The sequence below is a fragment of the Pungitius pungitius genome, chromosome 7, assembly GCF_949316345.1.
Source record: "Pungitius pungitius chromosome 7, fPunPun2.1, whole genome shotgun sequence".
Taxonomy (NCBI): domain Eukaryota; kingdom Metazoa; phylum Chordata; class Actinopteri; order Perciformes; family Gasterosteidae; genus Pungitius; species Pungitius pungitius.
This window is the reverse complement of record NC_084906.1, coordinates 3,768,804-3,791,648: the sequence shown is the minus strand read 5'-3', so window position 1 is coordinate 3,791,648 and position 22,845 is coordinate 3,768,804. Positions and strand designations below refer to the sequence as shown.

At 42.8% G+C, this 22,845-nt stretch overlaps 3 protein-coding genes across 7 annotated transcripts; 1 reads left to right on the top strand and 2 right to left on the bottom strand.

Annotated features, from left to right (window-relative positions):
* Positions 1-4: 4 nt before the first annotated feature.
* rgs2 (regulator of G protein signaling 2) lies at positions 5-2,014 on the top strand. Its single transcript, XM_037469699.2, has 5 exons — positions 5-104; positions 217-303; positions 672-733; positions 923-1,089; positions 1,220-2,014. The coding sequence occupies exons 1-5, from the start codon at positions 16-18 to the stop codon at positions 1,400-1,402; spliced, it is 588 nt and encodes a 195-aa protein (XP_037325596.2). The 5' UTR covers positions 5-15; the 3' UTR covers positions 1,403-2,014.
* A 2,509-nt stretch (positions 2,015-4,523) lies between these two features.
* uchl5 (ubiquitin carboxyl-terminal hydrolase L5) lies at positions 4,524-9,085 on the bottom strand. Its single transcript, XM_037469984.2, has 11 exons — positions 8,879-9,085; positions 8,329-8,392; positions 8,141-8,246; positions 7,659-7,784; positions 6,977-7,038; positions 6,464-6,594; positions 6,267-6,330; positions 6,062-6,164; positions 5,380-5,493; positions 5,141-5,239; positions 4,524-4,835 (listed from the first exon to the last, which is right to left on the bottom strand). The coding sequence occupies exons 1-11, from the start codon at positions 8,952-8,954 to the stop codon at positions 4,791-4,793; spliced, it is 990 nt and encodes a 329-aa protein (XP_037325881.1). The 5' UTR covers positions 8,955-9,085; the 3' UTR covers positions 4,524-4,790.
* A 269-nt stretch (positions 9,086-9,354) lies between these two features.
* On the bottom strand, positions 9,355-21,950 carry glrx2 (glutaredoxin 2). 5 transcript variants are annotated; one of them, XM_062563409.1, is made up of 4 exons: positions 21,895-21,950; positions 11,048-11,108; positions 10,675-10,851; positions 9,355-10,072 (listed from the first exon to the last, which is right to left on the bottom strand). In XM_062563409.1, exons 1-4 carry the CDS (start codon positions 21,933-21,935, stop codon positions 9,908-9,910), a joined length of 444 nt encoding a protein of 147 aa, XP_062419393.1. In that variant the 5' UTR covers positions 21,936-21,950; the 3' UTR covers positions 9,355-9,907. The 5 variants fall into 5 exon arrangements, with proteins under 5 accessions (XP_062419393.1, XP_062419394.1, XP_037325883.2 ...); XM_062563410.1 differs by lacking the exon at positions 21,895-21,950 and adding an exon at positions 12,268-12,290; XM_037469986.2 differs by lacking the exon at positions 21,895-21,950 and adding an exon at positions 12,190-12,265.
* Positions 21,951-22,845: the final 895 nt, after the last annotated feature.

The following is a 22,845-nucleotide window of genomic DNA, read 5'->3' as shown; positions in this document are numbered from 1 at the left end:
AGAGGAGATTGCTCCATGAGAGAGAACCTTGCCTTTGTGTCGATCCAAAACATGGCGTTGACTGGCTGTGCGGCACCAAATGAGGCGTCCACGGAGAAGACAAAGTGAGTTCTTTATCAATGAGCATCATGCGCTTCATTATGTGGTTTTAAAAGATTTTGCTTGCAATTAAACTGACATGAAATAGTAATGACTGATGTTTTTTTTTTTTTGAAGGAGGCACACCTGGAGGAAAAGAATTGGATTTCTTTTGAAGACTAACACTTCCAAGTCATTATTACATCTAAAGAAACGATCCTATAGGTAAGACCTCTTTATTTTGAGGACTATGTCATATCATTTAATCATTAATCTCCAATTGATTTTGCTTTATATCTATACAATATTTTAATATATAAATACAATTATATTAACTTTTGAATAATATTCTATTTCATTTTACTTTATTTGTTGTTCCTGCACAGCCTACCCATTATGCACTTTATTTAATGTATGTAATGTTAATTTATTTGCATTTACGTACAGTAAATGCAACCCAACCAGGTCACAATGACTTAAATCTGAAAATCTAAAGTTTTGCTTTCTTTAACCATCGTTTACAGAAGTTAATTGTTCCAGATTTGTTCCTCCAAAATTCCACTCTAATCCGCTCTGTGTTCTCTCCCCTTCAGGCCAACTGCTGATGACGTGCAGCAATGGGCGCAGTCGCTTGACAAACTACTCTGTCATAAATGTAAGCATCACTCACTGCACTACGGGTGCATGAGTGTCTCAAAGGTCGCATGGTTGCTGTGTGCCAAATGAAAGCACTTTATTGGTTTACATAAAAGGAAGCCGTAATGGCTTTTCACTTACTTTGCCGTCCCGGGGCTTGTATTACCCACCGATTCGTTAACACTTCTTCTCTCCCCCCTCCACACAGACGGGAAAACGGTGTTTTCTATCTTTCTGAAGTCCGAGTTCTGCGAGGAGAACATTGAGTTTTGGACAGCCTGCGAGGATTTCAGGAACATCACGTCGCACAAAGCGCTGGCGTCCAAGGCCGACAGTATTTACGAGGAGTTTGTTAGAAGTGAAGCTCCCAAAGAGGTACCAGCTGCCTTTCTATCCTGTTCAAATCCTTTAAATCAGAATCGATGTACTTCAAGTTTTATGAATACAAGAAGGTATTCTTCGTTAAAAGGCAAAGGGTCATAATGGCTGTTTCGTTTGGTTCCAGATAAACCTGGATTTCCACACAAAAAATACCATCGTCCGGAACCTCCACGAGCCCACTGCGACCATCTTCCTGGCAGCTCAGAGTAAAGTCTACAGCCTGATGGAGAACGACTCCTACCCGAGATTTATTTACTCCGACCTCTACAAAGAAATGTGTGCTTCTGCCAGAGGGCAGGCGCATTGACTCCTGGTCCGACGACCCCCCCCCCCCCCCACACACACACACACTCCTCCAGTCATTTGTTTACCGCTGTGACAATGTGAACAGAGCGCTGATGGTGTTCTTTGGCACTGCCTCGGGATAATAATAATCCCAAATGCAAATCCTCGGCATAAACAACACGGATAAGCAATTTTTTAGTGCATGGTGCTGAGAGCTGTGCTGACTTGGCAGTGCACGCAGCATTTCTACCACATTCGATTATTGTTACATTTTACTCACAGATTTTTGGGGCAGCGATGTGTTCCAGAAGATTGTGATGAAGCACGACTGTATATACAAAACCTGTGATCGCTGTCAAAACACTTTACTCTTTAACCGACGGAGCTGTTTGAATGTATTTCCACGCTGACACCCACTTGAAGACTGTCGTCTTTTGTGACCTTGGCCTTTACTGCCGTGTTGCTCTTCTGGATTTGTTTGGAACCGTTTGCACAAAAGGTGCAATTTTAACTTGCATAATAACACTTTGTATTTTCCCTGGCGTAATGTGAAAATGTTATGTGTTTTAAATATTGCTTGTGTTTAATGTGGGCAGGCAGCTGGACTGCGCAAGAAATAAAATATTTTTCAATTCCAAAATGCCTGCGTTGGATTTAATGTTGAATTCATTGCGAACATGTCAAACACCTTCAAGCATGGCAAGTTAATTGTTGACATTTCAGTTTGTTTGTGGCTAAGTAGATGCTAAAGTTTCACCCACATCTAAGGCTCAGATTTTCTCCCCATTCACTGGTGAAATGTATACATTACTCAATACTAAACTGGTCATTTACTTAAAACTTGTATTAACAGATTTTTTTTTTTCCTACTCGGAACCAGCGGATCCAGTAAAACCCCCATATTGGGACATATCTACCTTTATCATTAATGTTTGTAGTTAAACAGTTCGCACAAACGTCCCATTTCTGGCAAAGACAACAAATGTGGTTCCTCAGCGCTTCGCTCACCAGGCACTCTAATAGTATTGATCCAATAATATAACTAATAAAAAACACATAACTAATAAAACAAAAACGTATTCCTCGTAATGGAAAGTATGTGTCTCAGATTGTCATCACATATCTTCTTTAGTGAAGTGAAGCAATACTTTTCCACTAGAAAAAGCCTTTTGTCTTGTATACGTTAAATAGCTCAACGTGTACGTCATGGGCTTCAGGCATTTGGATTAAGATCGGACGCATCCCCGATATGGATGCGCGCGTAAACAACAAGAACAACATTCCTCCCTTTGCAGCCGACGGCGAGCGCGTCATCGCAGCTCAGCTTCCTTCCTGAAGGTCTGTGTCCCCGAGCCGCAGAAAGCAGGGGTGTGTGTGTGTGTTGGCCCTCGGTGTCCAGCCTTGACCTCGCGGCGGCGGCCTCTGGCAGGCAGGCAGGCCGCTGCGTCCCTCTCCTCGGGACGCTTGCCTGCTGCCGAGGTGGAACGGAGGTGTAAGACACCGTTCCACCTCGGGACCTCGGGACCTGGCACCGGAGGCTGGACGTGATGTGTGGAAAGACGTTTGTGGCTTTATTATTAGAGAGGGTTTCTCTCCTCGGTGTCGGAAAAACAATAATGATCCCAACATGCTGCTGCCGCGGCTCTCGGGTCTGCGGGCGCCATCTCCCACTTTCGCCCCCCGGAATGAAAGCGCCATTATATGGAGCGCCATTTACATTTTGGCATAATGAGACCTAATGGGATTTGGACTACTGACCTCGGCAGCCCCTTGACTTTTCTCCCAACGCGCCCATAGGGTTGACATTTGTGGTTTGACGCGAAATGTCTCAATTGTACGGATTGAAAATTAAGTCTCCACAGAAAATCGACATCGTCAGAATTAACTTTAGTAAACCCCTCAACATTTCCCACAGAAGCACAATCACATCAAAATGTCTTGTCGATCGTATACCTGCATTACCATTGACCTCATTAAGGGCCTCAGCTGTACTTATTTATAGCTTTAAAACATGGCAAACCATAATGACGACAATCATGGTGATCATTATACCTGCTTAACTGATGGTAATGTAAAAGTCATTTGGCAGCGACTGAGTACACCCTGGACTGGTTCGTCAGTCACAAGACATTCATATACTGCAATTTAGAGTCACCAAATGACATAACCTCCCCTAAGAGGACAGCATGGAAAGGCCACACATAAAGGACACCGTCACTTCTGGGCTAAGTTCTATTGGGGTTACTTTTCTGACATTTTGATGGCCCTGTCAAACAACTAAAGAGAAAAAAAAGGAAAGAAATGCACTACTGGCGGAGTAACTTGAGGAACTGCTGCTTCCGAGAGCCTGTAAACCTGTTGATGTGACAACAATCTGTGCAAATAAACTACATGTGACCTTGAAAGTACGCACACGCAGAGCATTCCTGCAGGCAGGCTATTTTAAAACTTAATTCTCGGCAGTATATGCATCTGCATGTCCATATTTCTCCAATGAGGCGGTGGCAGTATTCATGCTCACCCTGAAGAACTAGAACTGTCACCAGGAGTACTTTTTGTTGGCTTCCCCCAAGAGGCACTAAAACAGACACGTTCTGTTCTATCTTCAAGGATGGTAGTAAAACCTGTGTTTCCATTAGTTGCTATGAAGGATCTTGAGACCCGATCCAAGAAGTACTTATTAAGGTGCGTATGTAAACAGAGGCGCCAAAAATAGAACACTTGGGTCAGCTGACGTAAGCCTCGAGACGAGCAGAGTGTCTGATCAGCCCGGAGTCAGCGGAGCGCGATTCCTTTGTGCAAAAAAACAACACGCCCCACTGGAAGAGATCCAAAAAGAACAATGGTCATTAAATTTGTTCCAAGTCATTTCTAATGAGTTTTTGCAGTTTGCTGTTGTGCCCTCATAAGGTTTAATGGATGAGCAGATTTCGATCGCTGGTTAAAATGTTCCACTTTGGTAATGTACTCTAAATGTAAGCTATATTTTTCCCTGTTTTACCAGTAGGTGGTGGCAAAGCTCCATCACTGCAGCATGGATTCTGCTGTGGGGGCATTTAAAAAGAAAAAAAACAATCTGCAACTGATATCAAAAATTTAAATTCTGTGAATCCATCTTGGAATTTGGTACATTTAAACACAAATTCACAACCATCTAGACATTTTATTATGAAAATAGGACAGGACATAATTTGAGCACATCACTCCTTCTCTCATGCAGTAGAGCTGATGGACACACATGGAGAGTCTCTCTGCTCCCCCCGCAGTGCTGCACACCATCCATGGTCAGTGACACGGATATGACCAACGATGAACAGGATCTGTAAGTGGCTCAGTGATGAAAGGGTGACTGCTGCTCTGGATGTGTGTGTTTAGAGGCTTCTCTATTGGAAGTGTGTTGTTGTTGTTGTTCACTTGGCCTCCTGGGCTTTTTTGGCACTCTGTTTCTCCTTTGCCTGGCGAGAAAAATTCCATGTTTTTATTTCATTTGAAGTGCGTAAGTCTATTAAAAACATTGTAGAAACTAAAGATTAGGGCTACGCATGGCTCGCTGACATGAGACATGTAGGTTTGCCCTCTAGTGGACAGAATAAACACTGCAGCTGAAGTGCCATTGGCAAATTCAGCGTTTATCCTCCCAGAGACTGTCAATTCTAACCAAAATCCTCCATTATTTAGCTGCGAGAGTCGCTTGAAACTGCAAGATTTCCCATTCAAAAAAGTAATGTTGAAGAAAGGCTTCTGAAAGAAAAGCAAATACCTTCTCCACCAAAGGAATTAACTGTTGATACTCTGCCAGTGTCTTCAGTAGCTCCATGATGAAAGGAAGGTAGTTGTGCTTTCGCCGAATGTTTTCAATCTGTGAGAAAACAGCATAGATCCCACAAGTAAGGAAGACTGAGCACAACTTAAATTGAAAAGTCATTCAACACTTCTTTTTTTTTCTACAAGGGGTAAACACTTTGGGCTCGTGGCAGATGTGGCGTTTCAGGAACCCACCTTATATCTTTTAAGTTTCTGATTTTCCTCTTCGATGAGGAGCTGGTACTTGGCGATCTCGGACTGGATGGAGCTAAGAAACGTGCTGCTCTGGTCTGTGTCCATCGGCTCGTCCTGGGAACACGAGGGCAAAAAACTTTAGCACGTCATAATTCCAACATTGATCATTGTTGGATTAGTTCCACCTGTGCTTTACTGGTTGCTTCAAGCTATTACAAAGACTTGTGGTTAGGTAGGGAAAACACTGTACAGTTAGTTGGATTGGTAACAACTCAATAAAAGGAGCGCACTGCTGCATGAAGGCCTTCCATGTTTAAAATCCAAGCCTTGTGTTTGCTGACCTCCAGTGGTCCTTCGGCTTGCTGCAGTAGTGCTCATGTGTAGTCAAGGTGTGATCAGTACACCGCTGGCCTTATGATGCCCTTATGATGCTGTGTGACGCACAAGCTCGAACACATTCAGACTAAAAACAGGTTGGTGAAACATCCATTGAGCCCTCTGTAAATAACGTTTTTGCATCTGATCCGACATCAAGGATCCCTCTAATTTGCCTCAAACTCCTTCCATGGACATTGGACTAGATGTAACTTAAAACAGAGAAGACGCATCAGACACATGGTGTGTTTGTGCTGGTTCTTTGCCACTTCTTGAGGACAAGATGGTTACGTCCAACTTAGCTCACCTCAGTAAGCTGTGTCTGGAGCTCAGCGATCTTTCTCTCGTAAATCATCTTTCTGTCTGACACAATGGCCATTAGGTTGAATCGGATCTCTCCTTCACTGTACCTGAGGGGGGAATTAAGAATAGTTATAATAAGTACATTAACTATCAATTGTCTCACTGCTCATTGTCTTAATTGGACATCCACTGGGACTAAAGCCATTCACTTCTCTATTCTTTTCTCGATGACGGGGCGAACTGCGCTGATCCAGTCATCCTGGTTGCATGGACCTGGTGAGACACAGACAGGGACAAATAATACGGTCTGTTGTGGATAAAGTAACTGCACGGCTCATCATCCCGTAGGAGACAGTTAAAGGGCAAGAGCCTACTGCACAAACTGCGGACTTCCATCGCGGCTTACCCAGGTCAATTGGTCCCTCGCGAAGTCCATCGAGCTCGTACAGTCTGCCGTTCACAGGAACATAGCTCACAAAGTGAAATGCGTCCTCGTCCTTCGCTGACGACTTTGCATCAAATTCAAACATTTGCTGTCTGTAAAATATGAAAGAACACACAATCATAAGATCGACATCAAACACATTAGTCAAGTATTCCACATACAATCATTTATGCGGTTGTTTCTATCAGACATGTCGTTTTTTTTCCGCAATTAAACTAACTCCAATCAATGTAATGTACAGGTGTCATTTAAAAATACAGTCTTAGGCCGGTAGAGGAAGTGCTCCGCATCTCAAAACAAAACTGTCTTACTTTCCATTTATTAAGTAAGGGAATCAGGTCGGACCAAAAAATGACCCAGGCAGACGCATTAGCACAAAACGGCCCAATCACAGGTAGAATGAGGGGCTAAAAATAGCATTAAGCCATTGACACAGACTTTCTTCAGCCCGATATGATATGAGCAGGAGCTTACCTGGCAAAGCTGTTGTGAACCTGTCGGATCACTTCGGAGTTGCTGAGAGCCAAACCTTTCATCTGAGGAGAGGTGCAGGATTAGAAGGCTGACGGCATATAACCCGTGTCTTAAGGATGCAGCGGCGTTATGAAAGGCTGTATGGAAGACATTATGTATTCCTGTTTCTAGCAACATGCCATGCAGTCAATATGTTTTCCATGAGTTTCAATGGCGATAATATTAAAAAAGGTACTAATTATTTTTGTATGCGTCTACATAAACCCTAGAGACATGCAGATTAATATGCAGTGAGTGATTCCCGCTATTTTAACTGACCGTAAAAAAAAAAGATAAAAAACAACACGAAAACATCTTAGTCATTGCAGAAGTCTCTACTTTGAACTTTTCAAAATCTCAAGGAGAAGTTGAACGTCAAACATCACTTCACGCTTGATCTCTTGACAATTTGTGGTTCAGAAAACTTAGTCATCAAGGTAAGAGGATGAAACTGTCAGGATTGCTAGTGGAAGGGGTAATAAGGGCAAATTGTGTATAACATTACAGCTCCAAAAAGGAAAGATCTGTTAACTTTATGTGAAGGCATGAGTTCTTAATTGAGTTGCAAGCCAAATTCAGTTGGCATCTACGTTACAAAAGAAAAGGTTCAAATATTTACTGTGCAAAAATACCGTAAACGTACAGCAGCGTCAAAACTCTGTGAAAACTCTCTGAATTCTGTCAGCGTGTCGCCAACCAACATGTCGGAGTGGAAGCAGTTGAGCAGAACGCTGACTATTGCCTGGGTGGCACAGGCGTTGTTAATGACCTGAAAATACACACATCAAATACACAACAATGACTGGGACGCAATTATACATCAAAGAGCCTAAATTAAATTAATTATGGTAAGTGAATAATCAAACCGTAAAAAGTGCAATACACAAATTGGAATTTTTAGAATGAATGAATTGATGTTTCATTTCCTGCAGTGTGTTTGGTTTAAAATCTTAATATTGGCATATTAAAATGTGCTTTCTTTATAATGTTAATATTATCAGAGTGAAGAGAAGCATCCTTGCACTTTGTTGTGAACTTTGCGCTTACTTTTATAAGCCCATTGTATTATTATTACGCTGTCTTGATCACCTTATTTTTTTTTTTTTAGGACAAAGCGAAATTGACCTGTTTTGCAAAGAAGATTTGATCGAGCCTCGAGTCCTGAACGATCGAACCCGCTGGCTCCTCTCCCGGCTGCCACTTGAACAGGAAAATCAACCCATGAACTGGCCTGAAACAAGGTAGACACCGTTCAACAGGTCCGTCTCAACACAGAGAGAGAGAGAGCATGCAATATAATGATATTAACATACTTCAAGTTGTCAAAGTTCTCTGGCTCCATACTCCATATTTCTTCAACCTGGGCGCCTTTGCAACCTGACAAGGACAATTATTAAAAGCATCACACATGTATTCATACTAGGACCGCACATTTTAAAGTTAGGTCTTCCTAACCGTTAACAAAGTGGGTCGATTTTGCGACAGACGCGTTGTCAGCTGGACTAACAACCACAAATGTTGTCCACGATTTGTATTCACGCGCCGTTGTTTTGAACGCTGAGTAATGCTAGCTAGTTAGCTTGGCCAATTGAATTAGCTATGGCTGCCCACTTATTCCATGCAACCTTGTACGGAATGCATCGTTCTGGTTGGCTTTGTAGAACAGATCGCCTCACACAAATTCTGGTTTCATCTGCATGCCATTATATTCATTCAAGCGTAGACAATCAACAGCAGCTCATTTAGAAGTTGCTGTTAGCTTCATAGAAGGTATCTGGTTAGCGGTGTCGGATAGCCGTGGCCATAACGTTACTGAATGAGCAGAGCTAACGTTAGCTAACGTCAAGGATGGCTGTCACTCACCGAAACCCTTAATCAGCTCTGTGAACACGCCCGGGTCGCTCTCCATCAGACACCACTCTCCTGCGCTGCCAGCCATTATTTATAACGTTTTTTGTTCAAACTACGGTGCACATGTACAAGATGCTAATATCCTAGCTTAGCCGTGCCCGCTAGTCAAGCTAATTTCAATGAAGGACTGGTGTGACGTCAAAGCGATACTTCGCCATGTGAGCAATCTGAGTGAGCACGTTTTAATGCGCAGCTTATCCCGGTTTAAAGAGAATAGTTATTTTACATTAGTTTCTTTGACATATTGTCACTAGCACCATTTTCAGGAGATAAAAATACACTTGTGTAATGAGAAAAAATAAATGATAAATTATGCTCTCAAAATGATGTTCTTTTATGAACTACACTTAATACCCGCCCGCCTACGACGAAGAGGGGTGTCAAATGCAGCACTCTACACAGTAAAAAAACGCAAAGCGATGGGAGGCTGACGGCGGACTTTCATTGGTTTTATTGTTGACAGCCCTATTAGATTATTCATACACTCCAATAAACCATTTAAAAATTACACAAAAAGACATTTAAATAGCTTCAACTAGATTAAAAAAAGATTCATTGTATGCATATCATGAACATTTCTGAACACAAAATGTGCTAATCATACAAAAAAGTAATCTTACAACTCAAATACACTGAAATAAAAAGTTTTGAATCACACTGGCAATACTTCACAACCCAACAATGTTCACAGTTTGAGGAAAACTGATGCCAAGAGAGATCATGTTTTTTTTTAATGTCATATTATACATATATAATATTATAATAACCATGGAGATGAGAAGTAGTTTCCACAGGTTTTGTTTAAAAGACGGCATCTTTAATAAGAATACTGTACATCCCTGCATGAATACGTATGTAGCATCAAGTATCAAATGCACTTTGATATACAAACAACATGCTCAAGCAATGTTCCACTTGTAGCACGAGATCAAGCAAACATTTAATAAATACAGGATTGGAAAAAGCTACTAGAACGGTTAGTCATTTAGCCGACTCGAACCGTCCGCCGCCCGAGCCGTCAGAGCTGGAGGAAGGACAGCATGGAGCACACTGTTTAATCAGTGGCACCAACTTTCCCAGCTGATGCAGTTGTTTGGTATCAGAGCCCCCGCCAATGCAGTTTCCATTAATGAAAACTCTCGGCACCTGAACACACAAATCAGGTCACAACATTAGATCTTTTAAAATAAATGAGGTCAAAGTGCAGTTACTCTCCTGTGTTTTGTCAGTCTGCGTGTGTAGTGATGCTGCTCTCTTGATCTATATAATTGGATCAAGTAACTTCTCAGATCTACAACAGTGAGTCAGCACTGACATTTTTTGTTTCTTGTTCTTCTGAGTTTGTATCCCTATGATTGAAAAGCACTTATTGTACGTCGCTTTTCACAAAAGTGTCAGCTAAATGACATTTAATGAAATGAAATTAAATAAAAGGGCTGTTTTGATTTTGATACGTAGTGCGCAAATGAATTGAAGTCCAGTTCTATTTTCTTGAATCGCATTTTGATAATTTAAACAACCCATTTAGTGTCCTCAATGTATATCAAACCGAATTTATGCACAGTGGACATTTTGCTTATCATACAAGTGTGATTATACAGTTGAAGTCTTTAACAAAATATTCAAATTATTTTCATAGAAAATGTAATTTTCCTTAAAGGAATACATTTTCTATCATTAAAGATACAGTTCAAACAAAACACTCGTCAAGTCATCTAAATTGAACATGGACAACAGGAGTCTCTTACCGTTCTGGCTCCGGTCATCTGAGCTAAGGCCTCTTGAACTCTCCTCCCGTCATTGTGCTCATCCAGTTCTATCACTTTGTACGAGGCACCAATTTCCTCAAACACATTCTTGGCCATTTTGCAATAAGGACAGGTGGTCTTGGAAAATATTACAATACAGTTTTGTGACACCATCTCCTGAAAGGTCAGACAAAAAGAAAAAAACATGCTTACAACAGAACACTGCTTAGAAAGGGGAAAAGGATCCTTAACCCTGCATTTAATGAATGTTTAGTGGATTAGAGATCTGTAGTGCCACTTCATGAAATAATACAAGAAGACTTTGCAGAGCGATGTACAGCGATGTATAACATATGTAGAAGCATCCACTAACCTTAACATACTGTACACAGGATGTGCCGGATAGAGGCGGGGAGGATGTGAAGTTCCCCATTCTGAAAAAGACAAATGACAGAATTGAAGAAGTTCAATGCATTTGGTTTACTGTGATAAAAACTGGGTCTACCTGAATCTACCTCGCACACACTACAGGGACTAACACTCCAGAGTAGGTTGGCGCAATAACCTCCGAAAAGTGAAGCTACCGCAGGAAGAGACAAGCTGAAGGCTGATGATTAGCATTGAAATCATTTCTAACTGCAGTACGACTACCGGTCTGAAGATACCCTTTTCCATTGTTTACAGTCGTAGAGTTACTGGTTGATGCCCGGCAGACGACTGCGGTGCGGTTTACGAGCTAACGCTAGGTAATCCAGGATTAGGAGTGCACACGCTCCGATCCAGATTAACGCCACACGCCAAACTACTTTAGACATCTAACAACGTCAAGAGTGCGCGACAACGTGTAAAGAGAACGGTCTCCCTCCACGTTACGCCACGTCATCTCCTAATTCTACTTTTTACCCAAACTGATTCGGCACCAAGTAACGCTTACTATTAATGTCAGTTTAATCTAAATATGTGTTAAGTAACAGGTAGCATGACGTTAGCTAACAACGACAAAACCCGGCACGTCAGTGGTCAATGTTGACGTTTATCAACAAAATAATTGATTGTCAGTGGATCACACACATGCCGAATGTGCTGGAGAAACCTATTGCACTGTTAAATCTTGAAGATGTTTGCGTTTGGCTCTTTAAAATGTATGACATTTAGAACGTTGAGGTTACTTTGACAGGTTTTAGTTGAGCCCGGTCGAGGACGACACCGCGTTAAACCCGCTGCGGTGAATGGAGTAGCTTATGTTAGTTCACCCTTCTGTTCGGTAGAAACGCATTAATACCGTTAACCCCAAGGGCACGTCTTTATTCGTCTGTGAGGTTAGATAATAAACACAACTAAATGTAAGCTAACGTCAACCGTCGTTCTCGTCAAGCTAGCTGGAATGACCTTCGGCAGCCGGTCCAATAAACCACCGTCGAAAGACATCCCGCTCGAGCAAACATGGACAAAAAAGAAAGTATGGCTAAAAAACCATCGCGCCGGTGGCCTGGATGACACATGCGGTGAGTGTACCAGCAGTCGTGAAGTCACACACCGACCCCGCTCCTCATTCAGTGTGTGCGTGCGCGCGCGTGTGAAGCGGAAGCCTACCTCACGTGAGCACCGGAAACAGCTGTGACGTAGGCAGCGGTTAAAAAAAAGTCCACGAAACAAACGACGAGGGTTTTAATTAATAGGGATTAAAGATTGCTACATTCACGGGCAAGAGATATCGTTTAAAGATGAGCATTTCACCAGACCAGCTCTGATTTGATTAATTCATACATTTTGATAATAGTCACCCAACACACTTATCAAATCAGAGGAGGGGAGAGCCCCGGGACGAGTACAGAGCCGGGGGGTAAGGGGGTACTTGAAATATATATTCTCGCCTGGCCATCTTGGCTTTTCCCAACAATCATCATTTGGTAAAGGATTTCCACCAACAAAAGGGATCAGTACTTCTGCTCTGAAATCGGTTATTCCCAACACAACTCCGGAAATGTTATGAAAGGCAGAGGGGAATAACAGGAGGGTTAAAATACCTGCTGCCAGAATTGATACACAGGATAAAAGACATTGAGGATTGGTCCAGCTGTACAGCCTCAGTTATTTTAGTCAGACTGGACGAAGCTTTAACATGGAGCTAGAGTCGTCACCTCACTGGTTTGATTTAAAGGTGTGCAACCTTTTTACTCCACATAAAGGGAAAGGGCTTCTGTTGCGGAGAAGGCTTCAACAACCCACTGTGTGTGTGTGTGTGTGTGTGTGTGTGTGTGTGTGTGTGTGTGTGTGTGTGTGTGTGTGTGTGTGTGTGTGTGTGTGATGGAGAAGGGGGCGCGGGGTGTATGGGTGTGAACAAGACCTGGGTTAAAGTAAGGATACGGTTGGATTAAGGTTAGTGATCGAGTCCTCTGGAATCTGCTGATGTGAAGAGGACATAGTGCAGTAGCTCTGGTGGGAGGACCGATGGCAGACTCTGTTTACATCAGCCGCGCTCGGTGCTTAACCCTTCCTCCAATGTGATGGCCAATGGTTCCCCGATGCCGACCATATGGACCAGATATTTGTTTTTGTTGATGCTGTTCACATTCCAACTGATAGAAGTTTTTAAAAAATGCTTTAAAGGAACTCACTACAGTTTTTCTCTTTTTTATAGCAAATGCACTAGAACTCTTTCACGCTGTTGGGACTGGTGTGTGCATTTGTTTGTCTCGGCGTGTTCTCATGACTTGTTTGGACAGTAATCCCTCTGCACAGTGACAATGACAAAGACTTACCTTTGTTATGCCGAAATAATGCACATCCCTGTATTGTAAACCATTACATTTCAAGTTGTCATTTAAGGTAAGGATTTAGTTAAGGGTTAGGATAAGTTTGGAGCATTGTGTATTGTCCCCCACAGTCATGAAAGCCACTGTGTGTGTATATAGTAAACACTTTAACGCCTTTGAAGCCAGATCAAACCCAAATAACCTATACTGGGGTTATTTTGCCTTCACCAAACGGTGCTAATAGAGCAAGTCCTGCTGGCTGGTCAAATGTTGCCATGGCAATGGTAAACCTTTAATGACCTCTGAATGCAACAGAAAAAGAGACACATTCCCAATTACTAGTCACTCTAGAGGCACCTTTAGCTCATTCTGTTTGGACACAACTGCTTTGTATTATCTCTCTTGCAGCAGCAGCAGAAAGACAAACATGAGCCACATACTGAAAAGTCTTGCATCTGACAGGAAATGATAACAGACAAATAGTCCAGAATCATAAAACAAATCATATTTATGCAACATTTCAGGCACTGTCAGAAAACGTACATGCTCTCCCGCCTATAAATGATCAATGCATCACAGCCTGTACTGGGGTTATCATGCCTTCACCAAACGTTGCTCGTGGGGCAAGAGTAAAAATGAGTCCCACTGGCTCGTCAAATGTTGCCATGGCGACAGTAACCCCTCAATTACTCGTGAATACATTCTTATCACTATATCATATGTGTTTCTAAATAATAAAAAATACTAATTCTACATTACCGGTCGTGGCATAGGCATATGCAGCTCATTCTCTTATTTTATACATCTCTAACGCTTCAGCACATACTGAATAGTGGTGCATCCAACATAAAAAATAACAAATAAGATACTCTTAAACGGGGCCAGAATTGTAAAAAAAAAGAAAAGAAAAAAAAGAAAGAAAAATCGCATTTCAGTCACTGTCAGGAAAATTTGCACACTCTTCTGTCCATGTTAAAAAGGTTGGTAATGAGGCATGAAAAAACATTTCAAGCTGCAATGAACTTCTGACATGTGGAACGGAAATTCATTGACAAATTGTTGGTGGACGTATTTGCACCGCCGGGTGCCGTTGAGCCTTTGTAATGCTGCTATAACATCTATACAGTCTCCAGATATGCGTGCACAGAATGAGCAAAGCACGTTTAATGTGCCGATACCTAGTGCAAATTGTTACCATGTGATATTGATAACAAGTTGCTAAAATAGACAGCCCTGCATTAAGAATAGAATAGGGGATCAGGTTGGGACTGTGTCAGGAACTCTAATGTTACCCAGAATGCGTGGTTTGCTGAGGAGAATTCATCTTTGCAAAAAAGACTCCATTAGTGTGATCTGTATTACACATCTCATTGGCATCAGCCGTCCGATGCTTCACTTTGACAAATTAGAAACCAAAGCAGGGGGATTTGTTGACATTGCTTCCTCTGGTTTAACATTTGTTCAGAATGCAAATCACAATGCGTTCATGGACATCGTTTATTAATGCCATTTATTTGTCCTGGTTCACGGACTGGAAACGTGATGCTAAAAAAAAGAGTCTGATATTAAATTGCATCAGAATTTCAGACTCAAATCTTTCTGATATGTATATTTTGATTGGTGAAGGAAACATACTCAAACACCTGGTACATGTGTGTGTGGGGGGGGGGGGCAACATAAGATGTAGGAGATACAGTACATTGCTCTCCACTGTAATGGTTGTTATCATGAAAAGTGACAGAAATAGTTATGTAAAGAAGGAGCTATAGACTACCTGGCCGGCTCATCACAGCGTTAAGGGGGGGTGTGAATGCCAGATTGTCCGTCTGGGTAAGATATGGTCGGACACAGCTACCCCTGATCTAACGTCAGAAAAGGTGTGGGGGAGGGTGTTTCAAAACCACCTGACAAGCACGTCTGACAAAGCATGCTAGAATATTTAAGAAACATGCAAAGGCTTTTTTTACGTGTGAAAAGTAAAGACTGATGAGTCTTAGCACTGTGTGCTCTTCCTTTATTCCCGTAGAGGAAAAAATGTAAAACATGTATAGACACAGCAGCGTGCCTTGTTGACACGTTTGGTTTGGTTTGGTTTAGTTCTAAACACTTGAGAGTCTTTTAGGAGTTTCAGAGATTAGTGTTTTATATTTTTATATCTTTGTCAGTGTGGCATTCTTCTAGAAAGAAATCACACATTTGATTTGGAAGCATACAGACAACGATGAATGATGAATGCTAGTCACGTTTTGATGAACTGCTTCATTCTTTAAGCCGTATGGTGAAAATGTGGTAGTTGTCAAGTTGGCCGCTCTTAAAGAACATGAATAATTTAAAGTGCAGAATGTGATGAGTCTTTAGTTGCTTTTCTTTCTCCCTGCACATGCTTCTATTTTCTCTGCAGTTAGCACTTTCTGTAAGCCATGCACCCTGATGCTAAAGAAAATTCTTAATTGTAGTCTCCATTGATTAAAGAATAGTTCTCTTGGCGTTAGCTTGATCGAGTGCCCTGGAGTTTCTGCTTAACAGGCGATTGTCAAAGTGCGTAATAACTCATTTTTAGTCAGTTCATCGATAAGCTAACACTAAAATCTGTAGCACTTATCATGTGGGTACGTAAAGTGTGTGTCACTGGGATTTGTTTCAAAACGAGCCAATAAAGTAAATTTATGTGGAACATGGCTTTGTACATTCTGCCAGTGATGGCGTGTTTTTAGTTTATTCATCAATTTGCTGCTGCTGCTAAACAAATGACCAAGTACCTTTACTCAAAGCACTGCCGTGCCGAGGGAAGTACTGGCTGCAGGTTATAGTCAAATAAACACAGGTGCGTGACGAGTGAAAGATGCTTAGAAACGCTCCTGGGGACCAGACAACAAGAATTGCCCCCAAGTCAGTGAAAAGTACACAGCCGCTTGTTGAAATGACAGCGGGCGCAAACGGGTCAGCCAGATAAAGTCACGTAGCGCTGCCAGGTTCTCAATGTGATCGGACGGTCTCTGGGAGCTTAATTCTACATCAACGGGATTAAAACCTCAGCGCACGTCAAATGAGAGTCCGACCGGCTATGCAGTAGTGCTTTTTTTTTCTTTCTTTTTTTTCCGGATTTGCACTCTTGTGTTGACAGCTTATCCGACCTCTGCCCCTACAAGGAAGACTGGTCTCCAGGTGCAAAACAACCGATACAACGGCAGCAGTATTTTTCTCAGACAGAACTAGTTAGGGGCCCATCACTATTAATCACTGCCGTGAGAAGGCCCGGTTGCCTAACTCCTCCGGAGCCCCACAGAAATGTAATTCTCCCACTGCCTCAAACGCTTATACGGCTGAGCTACAGATGCATTTTGCTCGGGCCCCGAACACCAATGAGCCCAGTTGATTTAATATCCCTTTTTTTCGCGGCGTGCATTTTCCTGCACGTGTAATCAGTCCACACAGTTCTGTGCGAGGCCCGTGATGAATCTCGCCGCCCCGGTACCGCTGCCCACCTCCACAATCACCGGCCCGCTAGCAGGACATGGCGGGCCCAGCGGCTGTTCTTGATTACACCCATGACTCAGGTTGTCGATTTTGGGCCGTCATGCATAAGCCTTTTGTTTTTCTTTTTTTCCGGTTTGGCTTTCAGCTTTTTTTCGTCTGGTGCAGCGGTTGTCTTTGGACACTTGGTCACAAATTAAGAGTGGCGGTGTTTCTGCTGCAAATACCTCTACTATACAAATGAGATATGACTAAAGCATTGCAAAGCAGGGAACACATTGAACATAAGACGACTGTAGTATTAAAAATGAGGTCATCAAGAAGGTGAAGTAGTGTTGTGCCGAGGCTCAAACTGGATGTTTGGGTTTGTGCGAGTTTCCAGTTTTATAATTGGGATTTCAAATGAAATTTGCCACGCTGTCTCCATTGTTTTCAGAATAAGAATCGTAATGGCGTCACTTCCAAGCCGTATGCAGACAGAGCTGTGTGCAAAGAGATACTTGACGTATTATGAAAAGGACTACGTAGTCATCCCATCGTCGCAGTGTTTCCTGGGACTCAGTGGACCTAAATGAGCTTCGGTGTTGCTTGTGAATGAAATCAGAGTTCATACTTTGTGGCAGAACACTCTCTTTATTCATTCAATAGATTTTCTGAAGTTAGGTACAGGCAGTTCTTTCAATTATACATTATCACGACCCCTGAACACCGCATTTTCATTTGTTCACAATTACAGAGTGTTAAAACGTTAACAACTTTTAACAGGATAAAAATTCAATAAGAGCAAAAAAACCTTTTCCTTATTTTACAAAACTCCAGCAAGTTGTTTCTTAGGTTGAAGGCTTACATCAAAGAAGATCAGCAACATGCGAGCACAACTTTATTTGTACGGTTTAAATGAACTGGGCTCCTCTCCTCCTGTCCGTGTGTCATCTTTGGTTCTGAAATGTCTCCGTTGAAAGATGCCGTGCCTCTTGTCAGCTGAGATGTGCCGTCCTATTTGTTTTAGGCAAAGTCACGACAAAGTGTCACCTAAGTATTCCTTCGACTGCTGTCAACACCAATTGCTGTTTTTGTTGTTGTTGTCGAGGGGGACGGGTGAAAGGACCGCTGTTGACACAAATTGGATTGGTGGCATGTTAGGTTAGTGTTTAGAAGTCTACAAGGGACAGGTTCCAATTCCTTTGGCTGTGTGTGTGTGCGTGTGTGTGTGCGTGTGTGTTGTTATTCTGGATGGACTCTGGCCAGTGTGTGTTTTCGGTGATAGCAGAGGCAGAGACCAGTTGTTTCAGTGGCTTAAGGTGTCGGAAAAGATTTCACAGCTCCTTGAGCACAGTAATCCTGGAGCTCTTGATACAAGATGGCAAATAAAACGGCCCCCTGAACGATGCTGAAACACTTACCAAAACCCTCCTTCCACTGATCTGTATCGCTCCACAGGGCCAAGCGCTCTTGTCCCCTACAAATAAGGTCAACAGCATCCATACAGTGTTATTTTCTCTGAATTTCTGAATAATTTCACGTGTTTTCTCACACAGTCGTTGCACGATGAGACAGTAATGCCAGAAAGCGTTCTTCAAAAAACTATTTTTGCGGTTATATTTGATTGACATTTCAATTAGAGGCAACGTTGGGTATCAAAACCGCACTATTTATTATGATTATTGAGTATGAAAATCTTTTTGTTTTTCCTTCGATATGATATTTTATGTCGTGTGACTGTTTCCTGACTACCCATTGGGAGAAGTCAGGCCCGTGTAATACTGTTTTCAAACTGAAGAGGGCAGAGTAGCTTTGTCGAATTGCTCAACAGCCAAACCCCCCCCCCCCCCGTGTTTAAAACTGACTCAATGCTGAAGGAAGTATCAAACCCATTCAAGTTCAAAAAAATAGTTTGAAGCAGAAACAAATGTCACAATATAATGATTATTATTTTTTTTTCAATCGTTTGTCGTGGTTCAACTACCTATGACATAACAATTCAACAACAGACTTGCGTTTGCAAAGTGGGCATGAAAAAGAAAATCATTAATATGTTGAAGTGGTGCATAGTAGCAAGGAGAAAAATGCAGCATTCCTCTGTAACAATCCTCCACCCCCCTGAGGTTGGGTAGGCCAAAGGAGATAAGTAAACAGCCTGTCGCTGCCACTGTTCCTCTGTGGGTGGCCTGCAGCAATCACAGATGACTTCCTGTTGGCTGAGGGACCTGGCGATCCATCTTGACCCAACTCTCCCTTCTTCTTTTTCCCGTCCTCTCTCTCTCTCCCTCTCTCTCTCTCTCTCTCTTATCTTTTTTAAGAATCCTCCGCCCATAGCAGTATTATCAGCGAGCTTTAAAGCCCCCAGCACAGAGTCTCTCTATATGTCGCTTTATCTGGCGCAAGAATTACGTTGACCTTGTGGCGACTTAAACACTTTACCACGAGCACAATAATCTCCTTTGCGAGGGGGGGGGGGGGGCGAATCAGCAGAAGAAGGAAAAAATCAAATGAACGAGATGCGGGGTCAGCGGGGTGTCCAGGGCGGCGGAGACAGAGAGGTTTTTGGATCACAGAGGCCCGTTGTCCTCAAGACACGGCGGCGGCAGTTTTATCATTCCACCATTGCTTCAGAGGAAGAAAAAAAACACATTAATAATGAATGTCTTCCGCATGTAAGAAAGTCTTCTGTCGTTATTGTTCATATTATTTATTCCTTATGAAAAGCCAGTGTGACAGTGAATTCTTTCATGGTGCCACAGAATTGTGCCCGAGTTATTTTTAACTGTGCTGCTGCTACAGGATGATTTCCTTCTACAGGATTAGAAGTGTTTGATCAGAACGAATGGTCTACGGTGTCTGTTCCTCGACTAATGATTGACACTGTTCCTTTTTTTTATTTTTTTATTCCTATTTTCCCCCCAAAAAATAATTTGTCACAAGTCCTTTCCGATAAGAAGCTCTTCCCCCGATGCGTCTCGCAGACAATTTCTCTCAAAAGGATCTGCATCATTATCCTCTTCGTGGCTGATACCTCTCTTATCTGCAGGCTCCGTTTCTCCTTGTTCCAACAGTCGATGTTGCTGACCACGTTCTCGCTGCAAAAGTGTTGCAAATATGTTTTCACCTTCACAGCTAGCACATGTGAGATGATGTGAGGATATAAGATCCGCTATGGTGAGGAGAATCAATGACTGGATGTGCAGTATTTGCCTCCAAGACTCGATGTGGAAAGACAAATATTCGAGGTACAGCTAGAACAGTCAGTCAATTAATTGATTAGCCTTCAAGAGTAAAACAATCAATAATTGAAATGAGAAAAATGGCCATTCATCCATCTTTTTCTTTAAAGGGACTTATCGTTTACCTGCATCTGTGGGTGTTGGGGGCATCAGAAGGAGCACTGCTGTCTGGATTCCCTCCAAATAAACTTGTACACAACTTCATGCAAACATTCAAACAATCAAACACAGTCTGTACACAGTAGACCTTAAATAAATGCAGATTCAGGGTTAACAGAGTTTTTCCGGTTTTCTCCAAGGTCTCCTCACAAAGGTTAAATGGCAAATTCAAATGTTGCAGAGGGGAGAAGCTGTAAGTGATGGGCTGCACAGCTGCCATCAAGTCATCCATTAATAGCTCAATTTGAGCCGGTCTGATAAATGATTTGGCTCTGGTAACACATGCATGGGCAGCCATCATTTGCCCTGGTAGATTATTGCCGGATTAACTAATGAATACATGTTTGCAGACACCATTAACGGTTAATAGTAAAACCAAAAAGATTTCTTGTGGTGGAAGTGGAAAAAAAGAGATTTCTTGGAAAAAGCTGGATGTGTTATTTCAACTCTCTCTACACAATGTGTGGGACTCAATGATCCAATTATGGTTTTAAGCATGCTATTCAATAGAACAATACTGTACTGGATGAAATAGTTCTAAATATAGAAGTGATTCTCAACCAACCATCCACAGCTTCTTGTCAAAACAATATTTGTACTTTAACAAACCTTCTATGGCCGGACGGGTGCCTCTTGCACTTTGCCCCACCTTCCCTTGGCCAAGTTTGTGGACTGTAAATATAGTTACAATGACAGCACCCATTGTCTTTTTGACTGCAGTTTTGAACCCTCAAGTTCAACGGAAACACGCTGAATCATTTTTAACATGTTGGGGCCCAAATGACAAAAGCATGGTACCGACCTGTCAATCATACGTTTACGCCACGTGGCATTCCCTGCTTTATTCTCCATTTTACTCCAAAAGACCATAAAGTACTAGATGAGCATCAAGCTGCATTATAAAGAATTGTAACGATTGAGACCACAGACCTCTACAAAATCACGATGAGTTCCACCCTACTGGCTTGGATGACATAGTGGTTCCTACACGGTGGAGGAGAGTGCTACACGGGGACCTGCCCATTACTGTACAACATTCAAAGCTTCACAAGGTATTCAGGCCTCAAGCACAGCAACATTAATCGTAATAAACAGAAGAATCTCCGAACGGCCCTCCCTACGCACCAGAAAGCTCCGTTAAGTGAGGCTGCCAGCTGAGCCACTCCCTGTCATTCCCTTGCATAACAGTAGACATCGGCGGATTAATCACTTCAGTACAGACAGAGGTCCTCCAGAGGCATTATGCATACGTTCATTTCCATGCAACAAGCCCTTGCGCTACTCTCCATTCTACAATCTTTGTAGGCAAGCCAAAAAAGATGGAAAGGCCATAAGTTTCTTTCATTTCTTTTAAATCACCACGTCCCTGTGTGGGTCCACAACCGACAGTTCACGGAGCACCGACAGTCGTGCGCACAATCGGCGGCGGGCAGCGGTTCGGAATGGAGCATGAAAGCTTGCAGTCTGACAGCCTTGCCTTGCAGACACGGCCGGGCACAAATCTTTCTACATGCTGTTTTTTCTTTGATCGTTTCCTCGCGGCACATTAGTGTGAGCCTCTGTGTGTGTGTGTGTGTGTGTGTGTGTGTGTGTATTAGCTGTTTGCTCACCCGTCACTTTCCATCCTCCGCTGCTGCTTGTTGGCTGTCATTAATATTCTCTCTCTCTCTCTCTCTCGCTGCATAACTCAGGGGATCAATCACCGGTTGCCATGGCGACGACACCCCCCCCCCCCCCACCCCCGTGCAGGTGTATGCATTAGCGTGACTGTTTATGTGCTCGTTGCCGTCGGACTGGACCTGCTCCTTTGGCAGTGGGGGTGCTGATGCTGATGATGGTGATGGTGATGCTGCCCCTTGCAGCGCGGCGAGTGGCTTTGACAGCTGTCCGGTCCAAATGCTCTCACCTGCCGAACTCCGCTTCCTCTCAGCTCCGTGCACAGTAAGGACTCAGAAGGAGGGCGGGGGGGGGGGGGGGGGGGGGGGGGTGGGAAGGGGGTTCACGCAGCACTGTCAGGCTTGTTTTGTTTCTTTGTGGTTAAGACTTCTTTCTGTGAATGCTATTTATTGAAATATCACAGAAAATGTTGATAATAGAGGAACGATTTGGAAGAAACTGCACAGTGGAAGAGCATCTAATCGTTTTGGCCGCCGTTCGGTCTTCTGTTGGTGCGCAGCGTTAAGGTGGAAGGTTTTCATCAGAAGATAATCTATTTTTCAGAAGAAATGAGAAGAATAAATTAGATTTTCAAGTAAGTATTCCGTGTTTTCTTCATCGTTTCTACCTCGTTCATCCCATCTCTCAACTCATTCTCCTCCCCTTGCCAGGTCCTCCTCCAGATTCACACCTTTGCTTATCTCCACCCTCCCAATTGTCAGCTTGCTTTGTCACTTCCTGTACATTTTTACCTTCTCCAGTACTCCTCCCCAGCGCCCTGAGTTAGCCTACACTCCGCTGTTCAACTTCCAGCAATTACTGATGGTACAGGGTATTTACAGAAAGACACACTGGATCATTAGAATAAATCAAGAATGATGACATTTTCAAACAGTTGACTGTAG